The sequence below is a fragment of the Dipodomys spectabilis genome, unplaced genomic scaffold (genome assembly GCF_019054845.1).
Source record: "Dipodomys spectabilis isolate Male_0828 unplaced genomic scaffold, ASM1905484v1 ptg000096l, whole genome shotgun sequence".
Classification (NCBI taxonomy): Eukaryota; Metazoa; Chordata; class Mammalia; order Rodentia; family Heteromyidae; genus Dipodomys; species Dipodomys spectabilis.
In genome coordinates, this window is record NW_024870773.1 from 17,467,976 (window position 1) to 17,485,748 (window position 17,773).

Sequence of the window (17,773 nt, forward strand, 5' to 3'; positions counted from 1 at the left end):
AAATATGGTGCCCTTGTTGGGGGGTGGTGTGAGTGAAAATAACTAAAATCAAATTCCAGGCCAAGTGAAGTAGCTCATGCCTATAACCCAGCTACTCAAGGAGTTCATCCCAGATCAAGATGCTTAGATAAAGTCAGGCAAAAAGTTAATGAGACCCGTTCTAACCAATAAACTGGGTGCCTTGGTACACACCTATTATCCCAGCTATTTGGAGATGTAAATAGGAAGACTGAGACCCTCGCTGAAAAATAGCTAATGCAAAAAGGGCTAGGAATATAACTCCAGGAGCCAAGCACCAGCCTAGCAAGCAGGAAACTCTGAATTCAACAGCACCCCACCCAAATCAGAGTATTCCAGAGTTAGTAACACTGAAGAGGTGGCAAGGGTTATTTTAAATGGCAGGGGAGTACAGCAGGAGAGACAGATAAAGGTGGCCTGCTCAGAGACCATAAATAAAAAATTCTAGAGGCCCATGGAGAATATAATCCAGCTTTGTGTTATTCTGGAGGTAGAATTTGTCTCCAGAGAGAAATTCATCACAAGAGGAGCAGAAGGTTCTAGGACAACTCTGATCTCCTTCCTTCCCTCCTTCCTTCCTCCCTCTTTCTTTTCTTTCTTTTTTTTCCATCCTTCCTTCCTCTTTCCTTTTTTTCTTTCTCTCCTTTCTTTTCTTTCTTCTTTCTTTCCTTCCTTCCCTCCCTCCATCCTTCCTTCCTTCCATCCTTTCTTCCTTTCCTTTTTTTCCTCCCTCCCTCCCTTCTCTTCCCTTCCCTCCCTTCCTTCCTTTCTTTTTCATTTCTCTTTGTAATACTGAGGCTTTGGACTAGGTCCTTGCAGGCAAGACTACTTATCATTGAGCCACACGTCTAGCTCTGACTTTTGCTTGGTTTTTTATTTATTTATTTATTTATTTATTTATTTATTTTGTCAGTCGTGGGGCCTGAACTCTGGGCCTAGGCACTGTCTGTCCCTCAGCTCTTCAGCTCAAGGCTAGAGCTCTACCACTTGAGCCATATACTACTTCTGGCTTTTTCTGTTTATGTGGTGCTGAGGAATCAAACCCAGGGTTTCATGCATGCAAGGCAAGCACTCTACCACTGAGCCACCTTCCCAACCCCATGCTTGTTACTTTTGAGATAGAGTCTCACTTCCTGCTGGGGGCATGCACATGGGTGCAACCTGCCTCTGTGAGGCTTCCTGCTCTCGCTCTTCCTTCAGAAAGGATCTTGTAAACTTCTCTGCCCAAGTTGGCCTCAAACAGGTCCTTCCTGTCTTAACCTCCTAGGTAGCTAGGATTACAGGTATGACTGCTCTCTCTCTGTCTCTCCTTTCTTCTTCTTGATGTAGATTCCTTAGCTCTTATTCTTCACGTAGAGCTGAAATTTGCTCAGAATGTATTGCTAAAGAGCAGCTCACTCTGATTTTCCCAGTAGCCTCTTGACTTTTACCATAGGCATGAAGAGTCCCCACTAAAGCGCCCCCTGGTTCATAACTACCATAAGATCTGAGTTGTGATTTTGGCTCTCATGCTACTAATGCTACCAAAGCCAAAATGTGGCTGCTGGGTAGAGAAGTGAGGCTAGGCTTGGGCAAGGAGTGGAAAACATGGAGGAGGAAATGTGTGTTTCAGTGTGGGACAGGCTTGGGATTCAGTAGTCTGGAGGAAGCTAAATGTCTGAGTGAGGCACTTGAGGGTAATATGGCTATAGGTAACTGGGGTGCCACCTTGGGGGATTTAACACCCTGTCTGCTTGGTGACCATGATATGATGGTGAAATGTGACAAGTGTGACACTCCAGAATGAAGAAGGCTGCGACAGTCATTCCAATGTCATACCTTTCACCCACGACACATAACAGAGTAAGCAACCAAGATGCAATTCTCTCTCTTTCCTACCACGACAAAATGGCACCAGTTCAAAACCTGTGAATTCCACCCCAACATCAAAGACTCATAGGAGAGTTGCTAAGAAATTCCAGAAGGATACAAAGGGCTGGGCAAATAGCTTAGGGGTAGGTGTGGACACCCTAGATTTATTTGGTCCACACCACTGCCCCTGCCAGAGTAGTTTAATGAGATGTAGACATCATTCTGGCTTACTTGTCTGCATTCTAATCATGAGTTCTTGTCAAGGCTCAAAAAAGTAGCGGGTGGCGCTGGTGACTCACGTCTGTAAGCCTAGCTACTTACAACGTGGAGATCTGAGGATTGTGGTTTGAAGCCAGCCTGGGCAGGAAACTCTTATATCCAATTAACCACCCCCAAATCTGAAGTGGAACTGTGGCTCAAAGTGGTAGAGTACCAGCCTTAAACAAAAAGGCTCAGGGACAGTACCCAGGCCCTGAGTTAGCATACATGTCTCGCCACTAGAGGGCCCTGTCATCTTTAGCAAATGGTTACTACACTCCCTCCGTGTGGCATGCTTGTGTGGCTGTCATTGTGGTGGCTACTTTGCAAAAAGGAGATCCAGATTCCATCCCTATCCTGTGCCAACTTGTCTGCCCTGTATGATCATTTATTAGCTACATGAAATCCCATTTCAAGACTCATAGGCCAAGAGGGTTAGAACAATGATGGAATGCTTCCGGTCAGGTTCTGGAATATGATACTTGAGAATGAACTTAAACTTAGCTTGGGGATGGGTGTGGGGAGCAGGGACTACTCCAGGAATAAAGACTGAAGGGCTGGACACAGAGTTGCTACGAGGGAAGCTGAGTGAGAATGACTTGGGCTGCTCAAGAGGAGAAAAAAATGTGTGCTGTCCATCAGCTTAAACCTGTTGTTGTTGTTTGATCCAGTGTTCTCTGGGTTACTATAGAAGAAAAATGACAATTGGTATCCTTGGCACACAGATGCCCACACATTGAAAAAGGATAAAAAGTCACTCATCTACAGAGATACTTCATATTAGGACCTGAAAAAAAAAAATCAGGGGGATACTTAGCTCCACACGTTTAGCTTAGGTAAGAGGACGTGAGAACTCAGTTTATTTTAGGGGAAGTCTTGGACCTCCCTCTTGTGTTGAAACAATGGCAGAGGTATGCAGGCTGCTCACACTCTGGTTCACTACTCTGGCAGGCACCAACTGCAGGCTGGGTTGACTTGAGGTGGAAGTCTTCATCTTAACCTTATACTCACGGCTACCTCTGATTTCCAAGAGCTCACTCTCATCTCACATATCAAGTTCAAAAAACATGGTGACACCTAAATTAAGAGAAGTCCTCTAGCTGAGCAGAAAAAAAAAAGGTTCTCTGAGAATGTTGGCCAACTGGTCTCCATCTCCATTTAAACAAAAGTGATTAAGCTACGTTAGGCAAGTTAAAGCAGAGGTGGACCAAAGCTGTCTGCCATGGCTCTTAGCTACAACAGCTAAATTCTGGAAGGAATCTGCAGTGACACCTTTCTCATACAGTTCCAGGAAGTAAAAAAAAATCAGTTACCAGTGCCAGGTGCTGGTGGCTCACGCCTGTAATCCTAGCTACACAGGAGGCTGACATCTGAGGATCGTGGTTCAAAGCCAGCCTAGGCAGTAAAGTTTGAAAGGCTCTCTTACCTCCAATAAACTACAAAACAATCCAGAAGTGGAGCCGTGGCTCAAGTGGTAGAGGGCTAGCCTTGAGCAAAGGAAGCTCAGTGGGACAGCACCCAGGCCCTGAGTTCAAAAATCAGTCACCATCTACAGAACTCAGAAGTGGATTGTGCTTATTATCAGAAAGACAGGCTATATGTTCATACTCTTTCCTTTTTATGAGTAGATCTGACTCACATCCAATCATAAATAACTGCTGTGTGGCAGGTGAAATATTGTGAGTGATCAGTAACTGTTCAATGAGGCTTGATGGGAAAAAATGAACTCTCTCACTTTTCTCAAAGCTATCACAGAGCCGTTAATGCCCCTCCCCTCCCCCTCTACACTGCTCAGCTGTGCTGAAATCACCTTCCTAGGAAGAGAGGAACACCCTGCCACCTTCTAGGTGACAGTGTGCCCACCCCATCTGTAGACAGAGGTCCCAAGTTCTTTAACGAAGAGTTGTATGTTCTTTCTGAAACCAGGAGACAGAACTCTGGTCATAGGAAGAGCCACATTTGCATGCAAATGACAACACTAAGGAAAAAGCAGAAACACATAAAACAAGGGCTCCTCTCTCAAATAGGAGGATATCACACTCACTGGTGGTCTCACTGATTACACGATCAAAACAGGTGTTTTCTGTCACTTCCTGTGGCTGTTGAGTGCTTCAGCAGAATCTCCTTGGGTGTTTTAATGAATTCAACTGAGCCATCCCTGTAAGTCACTTACTGAGTTTCTTGGCTCTGACTTTTACCTCTTCTTGGTGGCAAGAGGAATGCTATACTTGACTCATGTTCAATGGACTGGAAATCCAGGTCAATATTGCGTCAGCCACTGCATTACTGCAAGGAGAGGACTCATCTTTTCTCCTACGTACACCAGCCTTCTCCCTCCGCCAAATGATTGTTCCTTTCTCTCAGATCCTACAAGCAGCTCATGACTCACAGCCTCTGTTCCCTGGTTCAGGCTGAATCTGTTACTCCCCTTAGCTTTGCCCTTGCTTCAAATCCTACTTTCTCCAAGTATTCTCCCCGGGTCAGGCCTACCCTTGAGCCCTCTCTTAGCTGTTTCAGTTGCCTCATATCTGAAATATGCTACTGCATATGTGTTGATATTGCTCACCTACTGCTTCCCATAAATGTATAAAATCTGAGCAACCCGTGAAAGAGTGAAGTTCAGTGAGCTTAGATACAGGTGGGTATCGTAGCTCACTCATGGGGTCCTTGCGACTTGGAGGTGGAGATTGGGAGGATCGTGGTTTGAGGCCAGTGCACAAGATCCCGGGGTTCAACTAATAAAAAGCAGGCATAGCCACCCCAGATATGCAGTAAGCTTAAATAGGAAGAGGGCAGTACAGGATAACCCAGGCAACTAATAAGATCCTATTCTCAAAATAAGAAAGCAAAAAGGCCTAGGGATATGGCTCCAAGTAGTTGTAAGGCACTGAGTTCAAATTATAGGACCACCAAGAGAAAGAAAAGAAGGAAGGAAGGAAGGAAGGAAGGAAGGAAGGAAGGAAGGAAGGAAGGAAGGAAGGAAGGAAGGAAGGAAGGAAGGAGGGAGGGAGGAAAGAAGGGAGGGAGGGAGAAAGGGAGGGAAGGAAGGAAAGGAAGAAAGAAAGAAAGAAAGGAAAGAAGAGGAAGGAAGAGGAAGGAAGAAAGGAAGAAAGAAAAGAAGAGAGAGAATATGAAAGGAAGGAAAGACAGAAGGAAAGAAGGAAGGTAGAAAAGAAGGAAGGGAGGAAGAAATATGAAAAGATGGAAGGAAAGAAGGAAGGAAGGGAGAAAAGAAGGAAGGAAAGAAGCTATATTCCTATTTCTACCTCTAGACACTGTGTGCCTACAATGATTGGAAACACAGCCTCTTCCCATTGCTTCTCTATTACTGGGGAGCTCACTTAAGTTGCACAGAAATCACTTGATGTTGGCAGGATTAATTATTCTCTGTATAGCCATTTAGATAATTGTAAAACTAAAACACTGACTCACAAATTGGAAGCAACACTTCTAACTACAAAGAGACTGAACTAAAGTTGTAAAGCTAGAAACTTCCCTGGGAAGAAGGGGGGTGAGGAAGGAGGTTTTCCTCATTGTGTATTCTTGTAGTTCTTTCTAAACCTGAAGACGACGTCAGTGCAGCTCTCTCCCACATGCCTTCGCTTCACGCTGCTGAGCCAGGGCTCCAAGCACAAGAGGGCTGGGCTCACTTCACAGACAGGGAGAGTCTATTGTTTATTTTAGTCATACATTCTGATACCATTGCCCATGCATTCCACGTAGATTCACACCTCAGACAAGGTTATGTGTTGGTCAGTTCAGGAAGATGTTGAGAGCAGGCTAAATTTTAACAAATCCCAAATCCAAATTCCTGTTTGCAAATTTCTACATCGTACTCAATTCACAAGTTCTTCCTCCTCCACGCAAAGCAACTGGCCAAAAGCCCTTGGAGCCCCTCTCCCAAACAATACATCCAGCCTCTCAGAAAATCTTGCTGTGCTGCCTTGAAAAAGTATTTGGAATCTGGTGGCTTCTCACTGCTTCCGGGGCTGCCAAGCTGTTCGAGCGCACGTGGTATCTTGCCTCGTCAGTGCCAGAGCCGTTGGATGGTCCCCCTCAGCCCACCTTGGCCCTCTCCGCTGCGGCAGACCCTGTTGCTAGACTGCATCCCAGCAGGGGAATCCTGGTAGAGATCAAAATCTGATCCTTTAATTTAGAGCCTCCTGTTTCAGCTTCCTGAGTGCTGGAATTATAGGCATGTATCTCCACACCTAGCTATTATCTCTTTCATTTTTTAAAATCTACTCTTGCCTAGAGAAATTACACCTACACACACAATCATGTAACACTGGCATTTCTATCCAAAGGCCAGAAGGCCAACCAATCATAGTCTGAAGCCTCTGAAGCTATGAACTCAAATTAACCTTTTCTTCGTGTGTGTGTGTGTGTGTGTGTGTGTGTGTGTGTGTGTGTGTGTGTGTGTGTGTGTGTGTGTGTGTGTGTGTGTGTGTGTGTGTGTGTGTGTGTGTGTGATGGGGCCTGAACTCGGGGTCTGGGCACTGTCCCTGAGCTCTTCAGCTCAAAGCTAGCGCTCTACCACTTGAGCCAGAGTGCCACTTGTGGCTTTTTCTGCTTATGTGGTGCTGAGGAATCGAACCCAGGGCCTCATGCATGAAAGGCAAGCACTCTACCACTGAGCCACTTTCCTAGCCCCCAACCTTTTCTTCTTTATAAGATTATTACCTGGAGTATTCGTTATAGTAACAGAAAGCTGACTAACACACTTCCCATGTGTGTTAGATATGAAAAATCTCACTAAGCATGTGCTCAGATTTGTCAATAGCTTTCTCTGCCTTTTCTACGCACAGTACAAAGAGGTTCTGATTTCAGGGGGGAAAAAAAGCCAAAAACCTTTCCTAATTCTAGGCTTTCCAGTGCAGATCAAGGTTAGCTAATTCAAGAGAATGACTTCATCAGATTTGGTCAGGATTCCTAATGGCAATATATTTTTGGCACTGGCTGCATCTGGTTCAACATTTTACATGTTTTATTGTGTCTGTATCTTATTGTAATCTCAGGATGTCACTGTAAATCATTTAAAAAAACAGATACGTGCAATATTTCTGGTATTAGAACCTGGGAATTCCTCCAAACAAACTCCCAGTCTCCAGTCAGGCCCACTACCAAATCAAACAGGATTTCTTTCCAACTATTAAAATGTTTCAGGGGAAATCACTTCCCTGCTAACTCATTCCAGTAGCTCATATTTTATTCTTCCCCCAAGAGAAATGAAGGCAGCTGTGATCATGTGCCAGGCTGAAATGCTTACAAAGACTGAGAGATTTGACATGGAAATATGTCACTTGTGCATGCTTACATGCACACGTGCACACGTGTACACATACACATACATGTACACACACACACACACACACACAGAGTTCTTACCAACATAGCCTGGGGTTCCACAGGCCGTGGACATCACGTCTCCTTTGCCTTCCATTTTTGACAATCCAAAGTCACTGATCATTATTTTGGACTCCTCATCTTGACTGTAGTACAACAGATTTTCAGGCTAAAAAGAAAAAAAAAAGACAAAAACAGATTATATTTAAAGGTAGACTAATCATGTGAGACTCAACCTACTGATAAACTTACCTTTAGCCTCAATAGATGTCTCTGTCAATAGCCATCAGTTAAAACAGGGCTTACTAGGCATGCTGCCTAGCATGTGACATCTGACATCTCCTTTCCTAATATCTTGACTACTTAAAATGACTGACCATATTTTAGGGCAATCTAAAAAGCCGATGGATGCCTCTCAGACATGTCCATTTGGTATTCATTTTGGGGATGGGAATTCTGGGACATAAAATCAGTTCTGAAGGTGGAATTCTGTTTCTTTTTAAATTAATGACCCCTGCTAGGCGCTGGTGGCTCATGCCTGTAATCCTGGCTACTCAGGAGGCTGAGATCTGAGGATTGTGGTTCAAAGCCAGCCCAGGCAGGAAAGTCTGTGAGACTCTTATCTCCAATAAACCACCAGAAAACAGGAAGTGGCAGAGTGGCTCAAGTGGTAGAGTGCTAACCTTGAGCTGAAGAACTGAGGGACAGCGTTCAGGCCCAGAGTTCAAGCCCCATGACCACAAATACATACATACATAAAAATTAGTGACCCCCTGGGCTGGGAAGGTGGCTCAGTGGTAGAGGCTTGCCTTGCATACCTGAGGCCCTGGGTTCGATTCCTCAGCACCACATAAGCAAAAAAAGAAAAAAACTGGAAGTGGCACTTTGGCTCAAGTGGTAGAGCGCTAGCCTTGAGCTGAAGAGCTGAGGGACAGTGCACAAGCTCAGAGTTCAGGCCCCACGACCGGACCCAAAAAAAAAAAAAAAATTAGTGACCCCTGCCCACTGCTTTTCTCGAATCTAAGAGTCTCTCTCCTTGTCCTACTAGCATCATTGAAGTGCATAGTATTCTGCAGTTCTGGCAGATGGGCTGCATTCGGCCCTTGCTGAAACTGACAGGCACAGCTCCCTTCCCTCCCTGGGAAGCAGAAGGACTGCACCTCCAAATGAAGTCCAAGCTGGGAGCTGCAGTGCTTTCCAGCCCTGTGTCCTAAAGGATGCGGAGGCCCTGTCTGCCTTTCTGCATAAAGCCTGGCTTCTGGTGCGCTCCTTTGAATAGCTTAGGGCTAAGCTCAGATAGCAGTGACATATAGCTAAGTTCTTCTTATATTTCTAATTATTTCTCTCTTGTCTTTATATATATATTTTTGGTGGCAAAGGGATTAGGCCTGAGTTTGAACTCAGGGCCTCATACTCACTAGGCAAGTATACTTAAGCCATGTCCTCAGTGGTTTGGGCTTTTTTTTTTTTTTCAGAGAAAAATCTTGTCTTCACTTTGTCTAGGATGGCCTCCAACTATAATCCTCCTATCATTTAAGGGTGGCAGTGGTACTAGGGATTGAACTCAGGGTCTCAGCCCTGAGCCACAATTCCAGTCCATATTCTGGCTTAAACTGCTCTTTGTATGTAAAATGTGGGAATCTCATGTTCCTGGCAGGGCTCGGGATGAGGAAACTGAGCTGCTAGGGTCCCAGGATTCTCTCTGATCTACTGGGCTGAGAATCTGAACACCGAAGAGACCCCTGCATTTGCTTTTTCTTTTGGAAAGAGTGCTTTCAACTGACGATGCTCTCCCAGAGGGAAGATAATGTTCAGGACCCTCCACCTACCACGATTCTGAAGACTCACTGAGTGAAAAACCTCAGAAGAAATGCAGAGAGAAGGATCTGACGGGAAAACCCAATCTTTCTCACCATTTCCCTTTGGCTTTCCTCCCCAGGAATTGAACATTGACTACACAGCCTCTCCAGGGCTACACAGAACAACAATGTTCTGTGTAGAACGACCAGACTTACTCAGAAGAATGGTTCTTGGCCTAGTTGTGTGGCAACAGAACCCCTGAGGGCAGGGATTGGTGGGGGGCTTTGGTCTTCCGGTAGATATGGGCCAGGGCCAGGCAGGTGGACTTAGGGGTGGAGGGATCATGATGGACAGCCTCTGCTGTGAAGAGAACTTGAGAGCTGGCAAAGACTCTGTCCTTGATGAAACTTCAGCCAGGCTCCTCCAAGCCCTCTTCTCTTCCCTCCCGCCCCTCAGGCCTGTCTAGTGCAATCTTTGAATTTGGTCCGAAGCAGTGTAGAAAGAATCTCCCCCACCCCCCATGAAGTCCAGTCAAGGTCTTCATCCTGCACTTTTGATGTTGTTAAAAGAGAAAAATGACTGGACAGCTTGTTAAAGATGGTGGTTAACTGGTCGTTACTATGGCAATGAGGTTTTGTAATGGGATGGAGTGCTGATGAGAAAACACATCAGGACTATGGGGGAAATTCATCTGTATCAAACTGATTCGTGGAAACAATTTGATAGGTTTTTGGTAGACAGGTCAGGATAACAAGACAGGGCGGATGGGAGATAAGGATTTGGTGGGGGTGGAGTTCTGTCGCCCTCCTCCACGGCCACCGTCTTCCTTGCTGTTATAATGAGTGTCAAAATAATTTTGCTCTTCAAAAGTACCCAGGGAATAAACACTATCCTTCACCTCCCATGACAACACAAAGGAAATGGGACTCAATAAGTCCAGTGACAATTCCTGTGAGTTAGAGGAAAATCAAAGGAGCTTTCAAAGAGAATCAAACTAGTCAGTCAAGGGATGAAAGAGGAACAATGGTTAAGAAACAAAGAGAAATACTCTAATAATAAAGTGCACATGGCTAGCATTTTCCTCTGAATTTGGGGTGGCTACAGTGACACACAAGATCCAATTAGAGATGTAGAGAGAAAGTTTTTTTTTTTTCTATTTCTGCTTTTTTCTTTTCCTCATCCCCTCACCCACTTCTGCAGCTGTAGCAGAAGCAAGAAGGACTCAAAATCAAGTGAATCCTGCTGCTAAATAAGCATTAATGCAGGCAGGGCATTGCCAAAGGACCTCCATGAAGTGTATTCATTTGGGTCAATGAAATGCTTGCTTGAAGAACAGTTATACCAGAAGAGGGTTAAATCAATGAGACATTCACCATTTAGATCAATACTTTGTATTGGCTCAAGACTTGGTAAAGATAGCCAAGCTTTTCCTAGAGATGGGAGTAGGGGAGTTGAGAAGGTGGCTGAGAGGACAGGCCAAGGAATAATCTAGATGGGAGGCCATTAGGGGGCAGCAGGTGGGTTGTAGGTGAGGGCTACCAGAAGGGGATCCAAGCACCATACACGGAAGCTTTGCGAGGGTTCTAGAAAGGTCTACACTAAACTTATTTTGCTTAGTGTGTAGTTGCCCTGACAGACAACTGTGGACGATTCCTGCGTTGAAATACTAATCTTTTGTGTGTGTAGGTGCTGGTACGAGGACTTGAACTCAGGACCTGGCACTCTTGCTTGGCTTTTTCACTCAAGGCTAGCGCTCTTCCACTTGAGCCACACTTCCACTTCTGGCTTGTTGCTGGTTAAATGGGGGGAAAAGGGTCTCTTGGATTTGCCTGGCTTCAAACAGAAATCCTCTGATCTCAGCCTCCCGATTAGCTAGGATTATAGGCCGGAGCCACTAGTGCCTAGCTGAATACCAGTCTTAACTCTAATTCACAAAGTAATCTTTAAAACGATCTGAATCAACACACTTCCAGTTCAGCATAATCACATTCCTAGTTCAGTAGTTCTCAACTGGGAAGAGGGGAGGGGCATTTCTGCCTCCCAGGGGACATCTGGCCAAGTCTAGAGACATTTTTGGCTGTGATGAACTGACATTCATCTATAGCAGCCAGAGATGACAGCATCTCCCACTCAAACAGTGGTCTAGCTCCCAGTGTCCACAGTGCAGGGAGTGGATCATATTCCTGACTGTGCTCCTCCCTTTAATTAACAATCAAGCTCTTCATTGCTCTGTCCTAGATTATGTAGGTGCTTTTAATTTTCTTCAATGTTCATAAAAATTTTGCAATCCTAGCTCCCTCTACCTTGATGAAACATGTCTATGCCTCTGTAAAGAGATGACAGAAAGATCCCCAAATGGCCGTGTTCTTTCCACAAGGATAAGCCTGGTGTCCCTGAAGCCCCATGGGAGCAATCACCTGTCCGATGCCTTTAACAGGGAACTAAAACATATTATCTTCTCTCCAGCCAAGTCATGGCTATTTTGTGGGTCCTCCTGATACTGGGGATTGAACTGAGGGCCTGCAGAGTCAGCCTGCTAGCAAGGTCCATCAAGCAGAGATGCTGTTTAGCCTCAAGCCACATCCTCTGTCTCTGAGATCACAAGAAGGTCCTAATGAGCCCTATGGAAAGGGAAACTGATGGGACATGACATACGGAAAGAAGAGAAAAGTTTACAGTGAGTCTTGTACTCTTTATTTCAGTGTACTTAGTCCAGGGCATGAACCCAGAGCACTGAGTAAGCCTGACAAATATTCTACCACTGAACCAAAGCCTAGACCAGGAGAGAGTGTTTTTTGTTGTTGGTGTTGGTGGTGGTGGTAGTGGTCACTGGACTTGAACTCAAGGACTGGGCAATGTCCCTGAGTTGTTTTTTGTTTTTGTTTTTGTTGCTAAAAGCTACTACTCTACTGCTTTGAGCCACAGCTCCACTTCCAGTTTTCTGGTGCTTAATTGGACTTTATGGTGCTTCATGGACTTTCCTGTGTGGGCTGGCGTCAAACCATGATCCTCAGATCTCAGCCACCTGAGTAGCTAGGATTATAGGTGTGAACCACTGGCACCTGGTCCAATCCTAATGAAAGGAAAAGCTATCCCACTTTACCTGTTGACACCCAGCAGCAAATAATGGGCAGCTACTGAACTTCTGCTTTAAAAAATGTTTATGCCCAATTCTTTTAATTTTATTTATTTTTTGAGTTAGTTTAGGTGGTACTAAGGAATCAAACCCAGGGCCTTATACATGCTAGGCAAGTACTCTACCCTTAAGCCACATTCTCAGCCTTTATGACCAATTCTTTAAAGTGATGTAGATGCCACACAGCTGGGCACAGGAAAATACCAGAAAAATACAATCACTGCATTTCATGTCTGTGTAGGTGCAATGAGGGCTGGACCTATAATGGCTGACCCTGCATAGACTTGTGCTTGTGCTGCTTTTCACTGTTTCTCAAGGTCATGGGCTATCTGTTCCTGGTTAGCTACTCACCCCAGGAGGAGGGTATGGGAAGCTAAAGGATCACTGAGAAGGGCCAGATCTTCTGGTGCTCGTTGGTGATGGTGGCTATGACAACGCCTTAGGAAAGATGACTGTCTGGTAATCCCAGCACTTAGGAGGCTGAGGCAGGAAGATCATGAGTATGTAGCCAGCTTGGGCTGGTGTGTGGGGTGGTGTAGGGCGGTTGGAGGATGTTGCTAGGCAACGGCCTCACCTTGAGATCCCTGTGGACGATGCCCATCCTGTGGAGATAGTACACGGCATCCAAGACCTGCCGGATCAGAGTGCTCGCGTCTTTCTCGGTGTAAAATCCCTTCTCCACTATCCGATCGAATAGCTCTCCACCGGATACACTGTTCAACACATACAAATGCAAAGAACCAATTAGAGGTGTGGGAGGAACTGTTGAATACAGGCAAAGTCATCAATAAGAGCTCTCCATGTGATAAAGATACTAACTTTATTTTGAAAACAAATTAAGAAAAGGAACCTGTGTTTTAGGTTTAGAGTTTGTTCTAGAAAGTGCCCTATATTAGGGCAGCAGAAATATACCAAGTAAAATAAAAGTGATTAAAAAACAAAGCAAAACCAGGACCCTGACTTTGCACCATATGCTGCTGTGACAAGGTAAAGTCAAAAGACTTTCCAGGCTGGGTGCTGGTGGCTCACGCCTGTAATCCTAGCTACTCATGAGGCTGAGATCTGAGGACTGTGGTTTGAACCCAGCTCAAGCAGGAGAGAGTGAGACTGTTATCTCCAACTAAGCATCACACTGCAAGCTTTTTTTCTCAGGGGTAGTTTATTAGAAATAAGAGTTTCATGGACTTTTCTGCCCAGGCCTGCTTCTAACTGAGATCCTCAGATCTCAGCCTCCTGAGAAGCTAGGATTACAAGCATGAGCCACTGGCACTCAGCCCAATCAGCCATTCTCAAAGCGAGTAGGTGCATACCCTTGGAAGCACAAAATGTCAAAGCCATCTGCAATTTATAAGTGAGGAAAAAGACAGAGGACTCTATCATACTGCTTTGATTTGAGGTTGTTGACAGTATTTCATGTTAATCTGTGTTCAATCTCAGACTGCATTTAATTTTTTTTAATTTATAGAAGTGGAAAGTGGTTGGCAAGGATCAAGGCCCTGCTGGGAGCTCACGAGTCCCTCAGCTTGACCTCCGTTATTTTGTGCTGCCCTGAGTCTAATGGAGTAATGGAAATGGACAGCTCAGAATAGAAACAATTCAACCAACTACCTTTAAATTTTAGAGTTCATGCTTCTCTTAGAAAAATTCAAATAATCAAGTCATAGAAGCAGGCTTCAGGGATGTGTGAAGATGATTACAAAAACAAAATTTTCAAAAACAACATGAAACAGAGACATATTTGAAATATTAAAAATCATCAACCACCTCAAAAGCAACTTTTATAGCTTTAATAATAAAAGATAGGCCCAAAATGCAGCAGATGCCCATACACAAGCAAAGATGGGAGTCATTTTTCTGAGTCATGGCAATTAATGTGCACTAATGGACCCACTTAAACCAGCTTTGTAACAACAACAACAAAAACAACTAATAAAGAATACAACAATTGCTGCTGTAAAAGTCCTGTGTGGTTGACTTCTTCCATCAACTCCAGTTATTTCCAAGCAATATTGTGCTTGGATAATGTTTCACTTCTGCAACAAATTGACATTCTAGACAAGGAGACACTCGGGAGACATAAAAAGCAATTCAAACTGTGGAAGCAGCCAGGAATACAGTGCTGTTTGGTGACCATGTCATCTGAATGATTCATCCTTAGGTAAGCTAACGTCTCAAGACATACCTTCATGGCAACTGGCTACAAGATTTTTCTAGAACCTTTCCCAACAAGTTTCAATGTCTGAAATGTTGCAGAAGTGGAGAATGTACCATGGGAGATAGATTGCTGCTGAGGGACAAAGGTGCCTAGATACCCTGGTGGTGTTCATCTAATTATTTTCTCAACATTTGCTTAGCATTTCTTGGGTGCCTATTACATGCCAGTTTGATGACTAGAAACAGACAGTGGCAACCAAAGCAGTGTAGCTGCCAAGGGGACAAATATGTTTTATTTGTGACCCTCCAAACCCTCTCCCATTGGTCCTCCTTCCAGCAATGATACACCTGATATTCTAGGTAGAGTTTTCTCATCCTTGGCCTGCCTGAAACCACCTCCTCTCTTTCTGTAACTCTCAGAGGACCTTAGCCAAAAATGCTCATCCCTTTCTTACCACCCTATCTTCTACTCTGAGCATTCCACTACCCAAATCTAGTCCAGTCCTGTGCCTCCTCACAATAGATCTGCTCTGTTTCCCCCTCTCAGGGCTCTTACTCCTGCTATGCACAGACAAGGTATTGATAAGTTCCATTGAATGCAAATACCTGCACTGCTACACAGCAGCAACACAGGAAAAGTGGAATCATCCCTACCAACACTGGCTGCACAGTGCATTTCAGACTCTGCATTCTTCAACTTCAAATGGTTCCAGGCCTCTACTTTCCTGAATATTACTCATAAAGAATTAGGTTTCCTTTGAAACCAAGGCACAGGGGAAATGTTTAGAAAACTTGAAAGGGGAAAAAACCCCAACACATGTATAGTACCAATTTAAATAAAATATTAAGTCTGCAAATCAAATCACTTTATATCTTTCAGAAATCTCATCAAGCATTCATTTGAAAAGTCTACCATTGTTCCTATACTGAAGCCATAAGACAAACCTTCCATGATAGCGGGGAAATGTCTCCTCTTTTGCTCCTAACTGGCAGCCCTTGGGATTGTCCACCTGTTGAGACTGTGGGTGTGAATAAAAGATCACTTAAGGTACTTTAATTTTGTCTGGGAAACTTGCCTGTGGAAACTGATAAAAAAAAATTCTACTTCATTACTTAAGGGAAAGAAAAGAATTACAGGATGTATTAAGAAACTATTAGTATGATTGAGATTTCAAAGAAAAATAGCTAATGCTGTCCAACTCAAGGCACCTGTACACATTCAAAAAAAAAAAAAGCTCATCACAAATCATTTCAACTGCTTTGGACCCCAAAAGGATATTTTATTTATATTGAGTCCCTAACACATGACTTTTCCAGGAGAGAAGAAGAGAAAGAAAATCAGTCAATATGTGAACATAAGTGGGGAAGTGTAGAGGGTGGGAAATGCTGTCAGAGCTAACAGTGTGGATGGGATCTGGATGACAGCGAAGAGCCAGTATCGATCAGGAGAGAGCATTTCAGTCAGAGTATGGCCTAGGACCCTCAAGGAGAGAACAGGTCTGTAGGCATTTGAGAACACAAAAAAAGGCTAGGTGATTAGAGTGTGACAAGACAATGAGGAATATGTTTCCAGAAGTTTGAGAAACAGAGAGGCTCATGTAAGCTCAAGTTCAACCATTCTATATCTATTTTGTGTTTGATGAGAAGTCACCAGAAAATTTTTGGCTGGAAGGCAGATGAAATGATTTTTTTTATAGATGGTTGTTGGGGATGAGTTGTAGAGTCAAGAATGGAAATAGACAGATCAGCTGGGGAACAGATAGAGAGGTTGGTAGCTATGGTTGGATGGAGCACAGAAATAGTATAGACAGAAGAAGAGTATGTTTTGGACACATAGTAGATGAGACTCATAGATGAAAGCTGATAGGGGAAACACAGGAAGGAGAGCATTCCAAAAATGTCTCTTGGATTTCTGACTTGAAGAATGGGTAGATGGTGGTGCCGATACTTGAATTAAGGGGTCTGTAACGGTTACTTTTATGTGTTAATTAGACTGGGTTGTGGGCTGCCCAGATTATTTGATTAAATGTAATTTCTGGGGATATCTGTGAAGATGTTTTTAAATAAGATTATTATTTGAGTTGGTGGGCTTAGTAAATGGGTGGGTGGGTACCAAGATGATATTCATATCAAGATGATATACTCTGTTGAGTTCCTGATTAGAAGAAGACATAGAGGAAGGAAGAAGTTTCTCCTTTACCATTTGTCTGATTGTTCAAGCTGAGATATCAGTCTTTTCCTGCCTTGGACTGATAAATACACCATTGGCTCCCTTGGTTCCCAGGACTTGGGTTTCAGACTACATTACACCAGCAACTTCCCTGAGTCTTCAGCTTGCAGGTGGCAAATCACAGGACTTTTTCCACTTCCACAATCTATCAACTAACCACCCAATTATATCTCATTTTTTAGAAAACCCTGAGTAATACACAGAAGCTGGTAAAAGACTATATTTGGAAAAGTAATACTTTCTAGGGCTTCCCTGAACAACAAACTTTCCTGCAATGATAGAAATCGCTCTTGTCTGTATTGTCCAATATGGCAACCACTGGTTACTTTTAGCTATTATGCATTTAATATATGGCTAGTCACCTGAAATAATTTTTATAAGAATATTAAATATATATGTATATATATGTATATATCTACATGGCATTAGCAATGTGGATAGATAGCATAGATTGAGAGTATTGGGTAAGACACAGGAAATCTAAGATCTCTATTGGACAGAGAAGTCAGACAGGTACCTGTTATAAGCCTGATCTCAGAGGGACAAGTTAGAACTAGAGTATGAAATTAGCAAGGCATCAGCACACTGATGGTCAAGAATCCAGATGCAATCTACCACTGAGTAGCTGGGTTAGAGATAGGGATGTCTAATGTCAAAACTTAGGAAAGGAAGAGGTAGCCAAGGAAAAGTCAGAGAAATGGAAAGTAAAAGAGGATAGTGCAATGTCATAGAAATCAAGGAGGGATAACTGGTCGACCCTGATGAATGCTGCTGAGAGATAAAGTGCCTGGAGGTCAGAGACCATCTGTTGTGTTTGATAAGGTGAAGGCAAGGGCTGTGGGTAGCCATCTAGGAGTTATTAGCACATCAAATGGCTTCTAGAGAATTCTGACTGTGCAAGAAAGGGTAGTCAGGACTGAGTTTTCAGACTAATTTTCTGTATAAAAGAGAGAAGTGAGACAATGAAGGGTGATCCCCAA

General features: G+C 43.8%; 1 protein-coding gene across 5 annotated transcripts in view; it reads right to left on the minus strand.

Moving 5' to 3' along the window:
* Positions 1 to 17,773, minus strand: part of Camk1d (calcium/calmodulin dependent protein kinase ID) — a 326,503-nt gene that overhangs the window by 37,771 nt on the left and 270,959 nt on the right. For all 5 annotated transcript variants that reach the window (XM_042685946.1, XM_042685947.1, XM_042685949.1 and 2 more), the window contains exons 4-5: positions 12,984 to 13,122; positions 7,516 to 7,642 (exon numbers count right to left, since the gene is read on the minus strand). In XM_042685946.1, the coding sequence (XP_042541880.1) occupies positions 7,516 to 7,642; positions 12,984 to 13,122 (266 nt within the window). The remainder of the gene's footprint in view (positions 1 to 7,515; positions 7,643 to 12,983; positions 13,123 to 17,773) is intronic.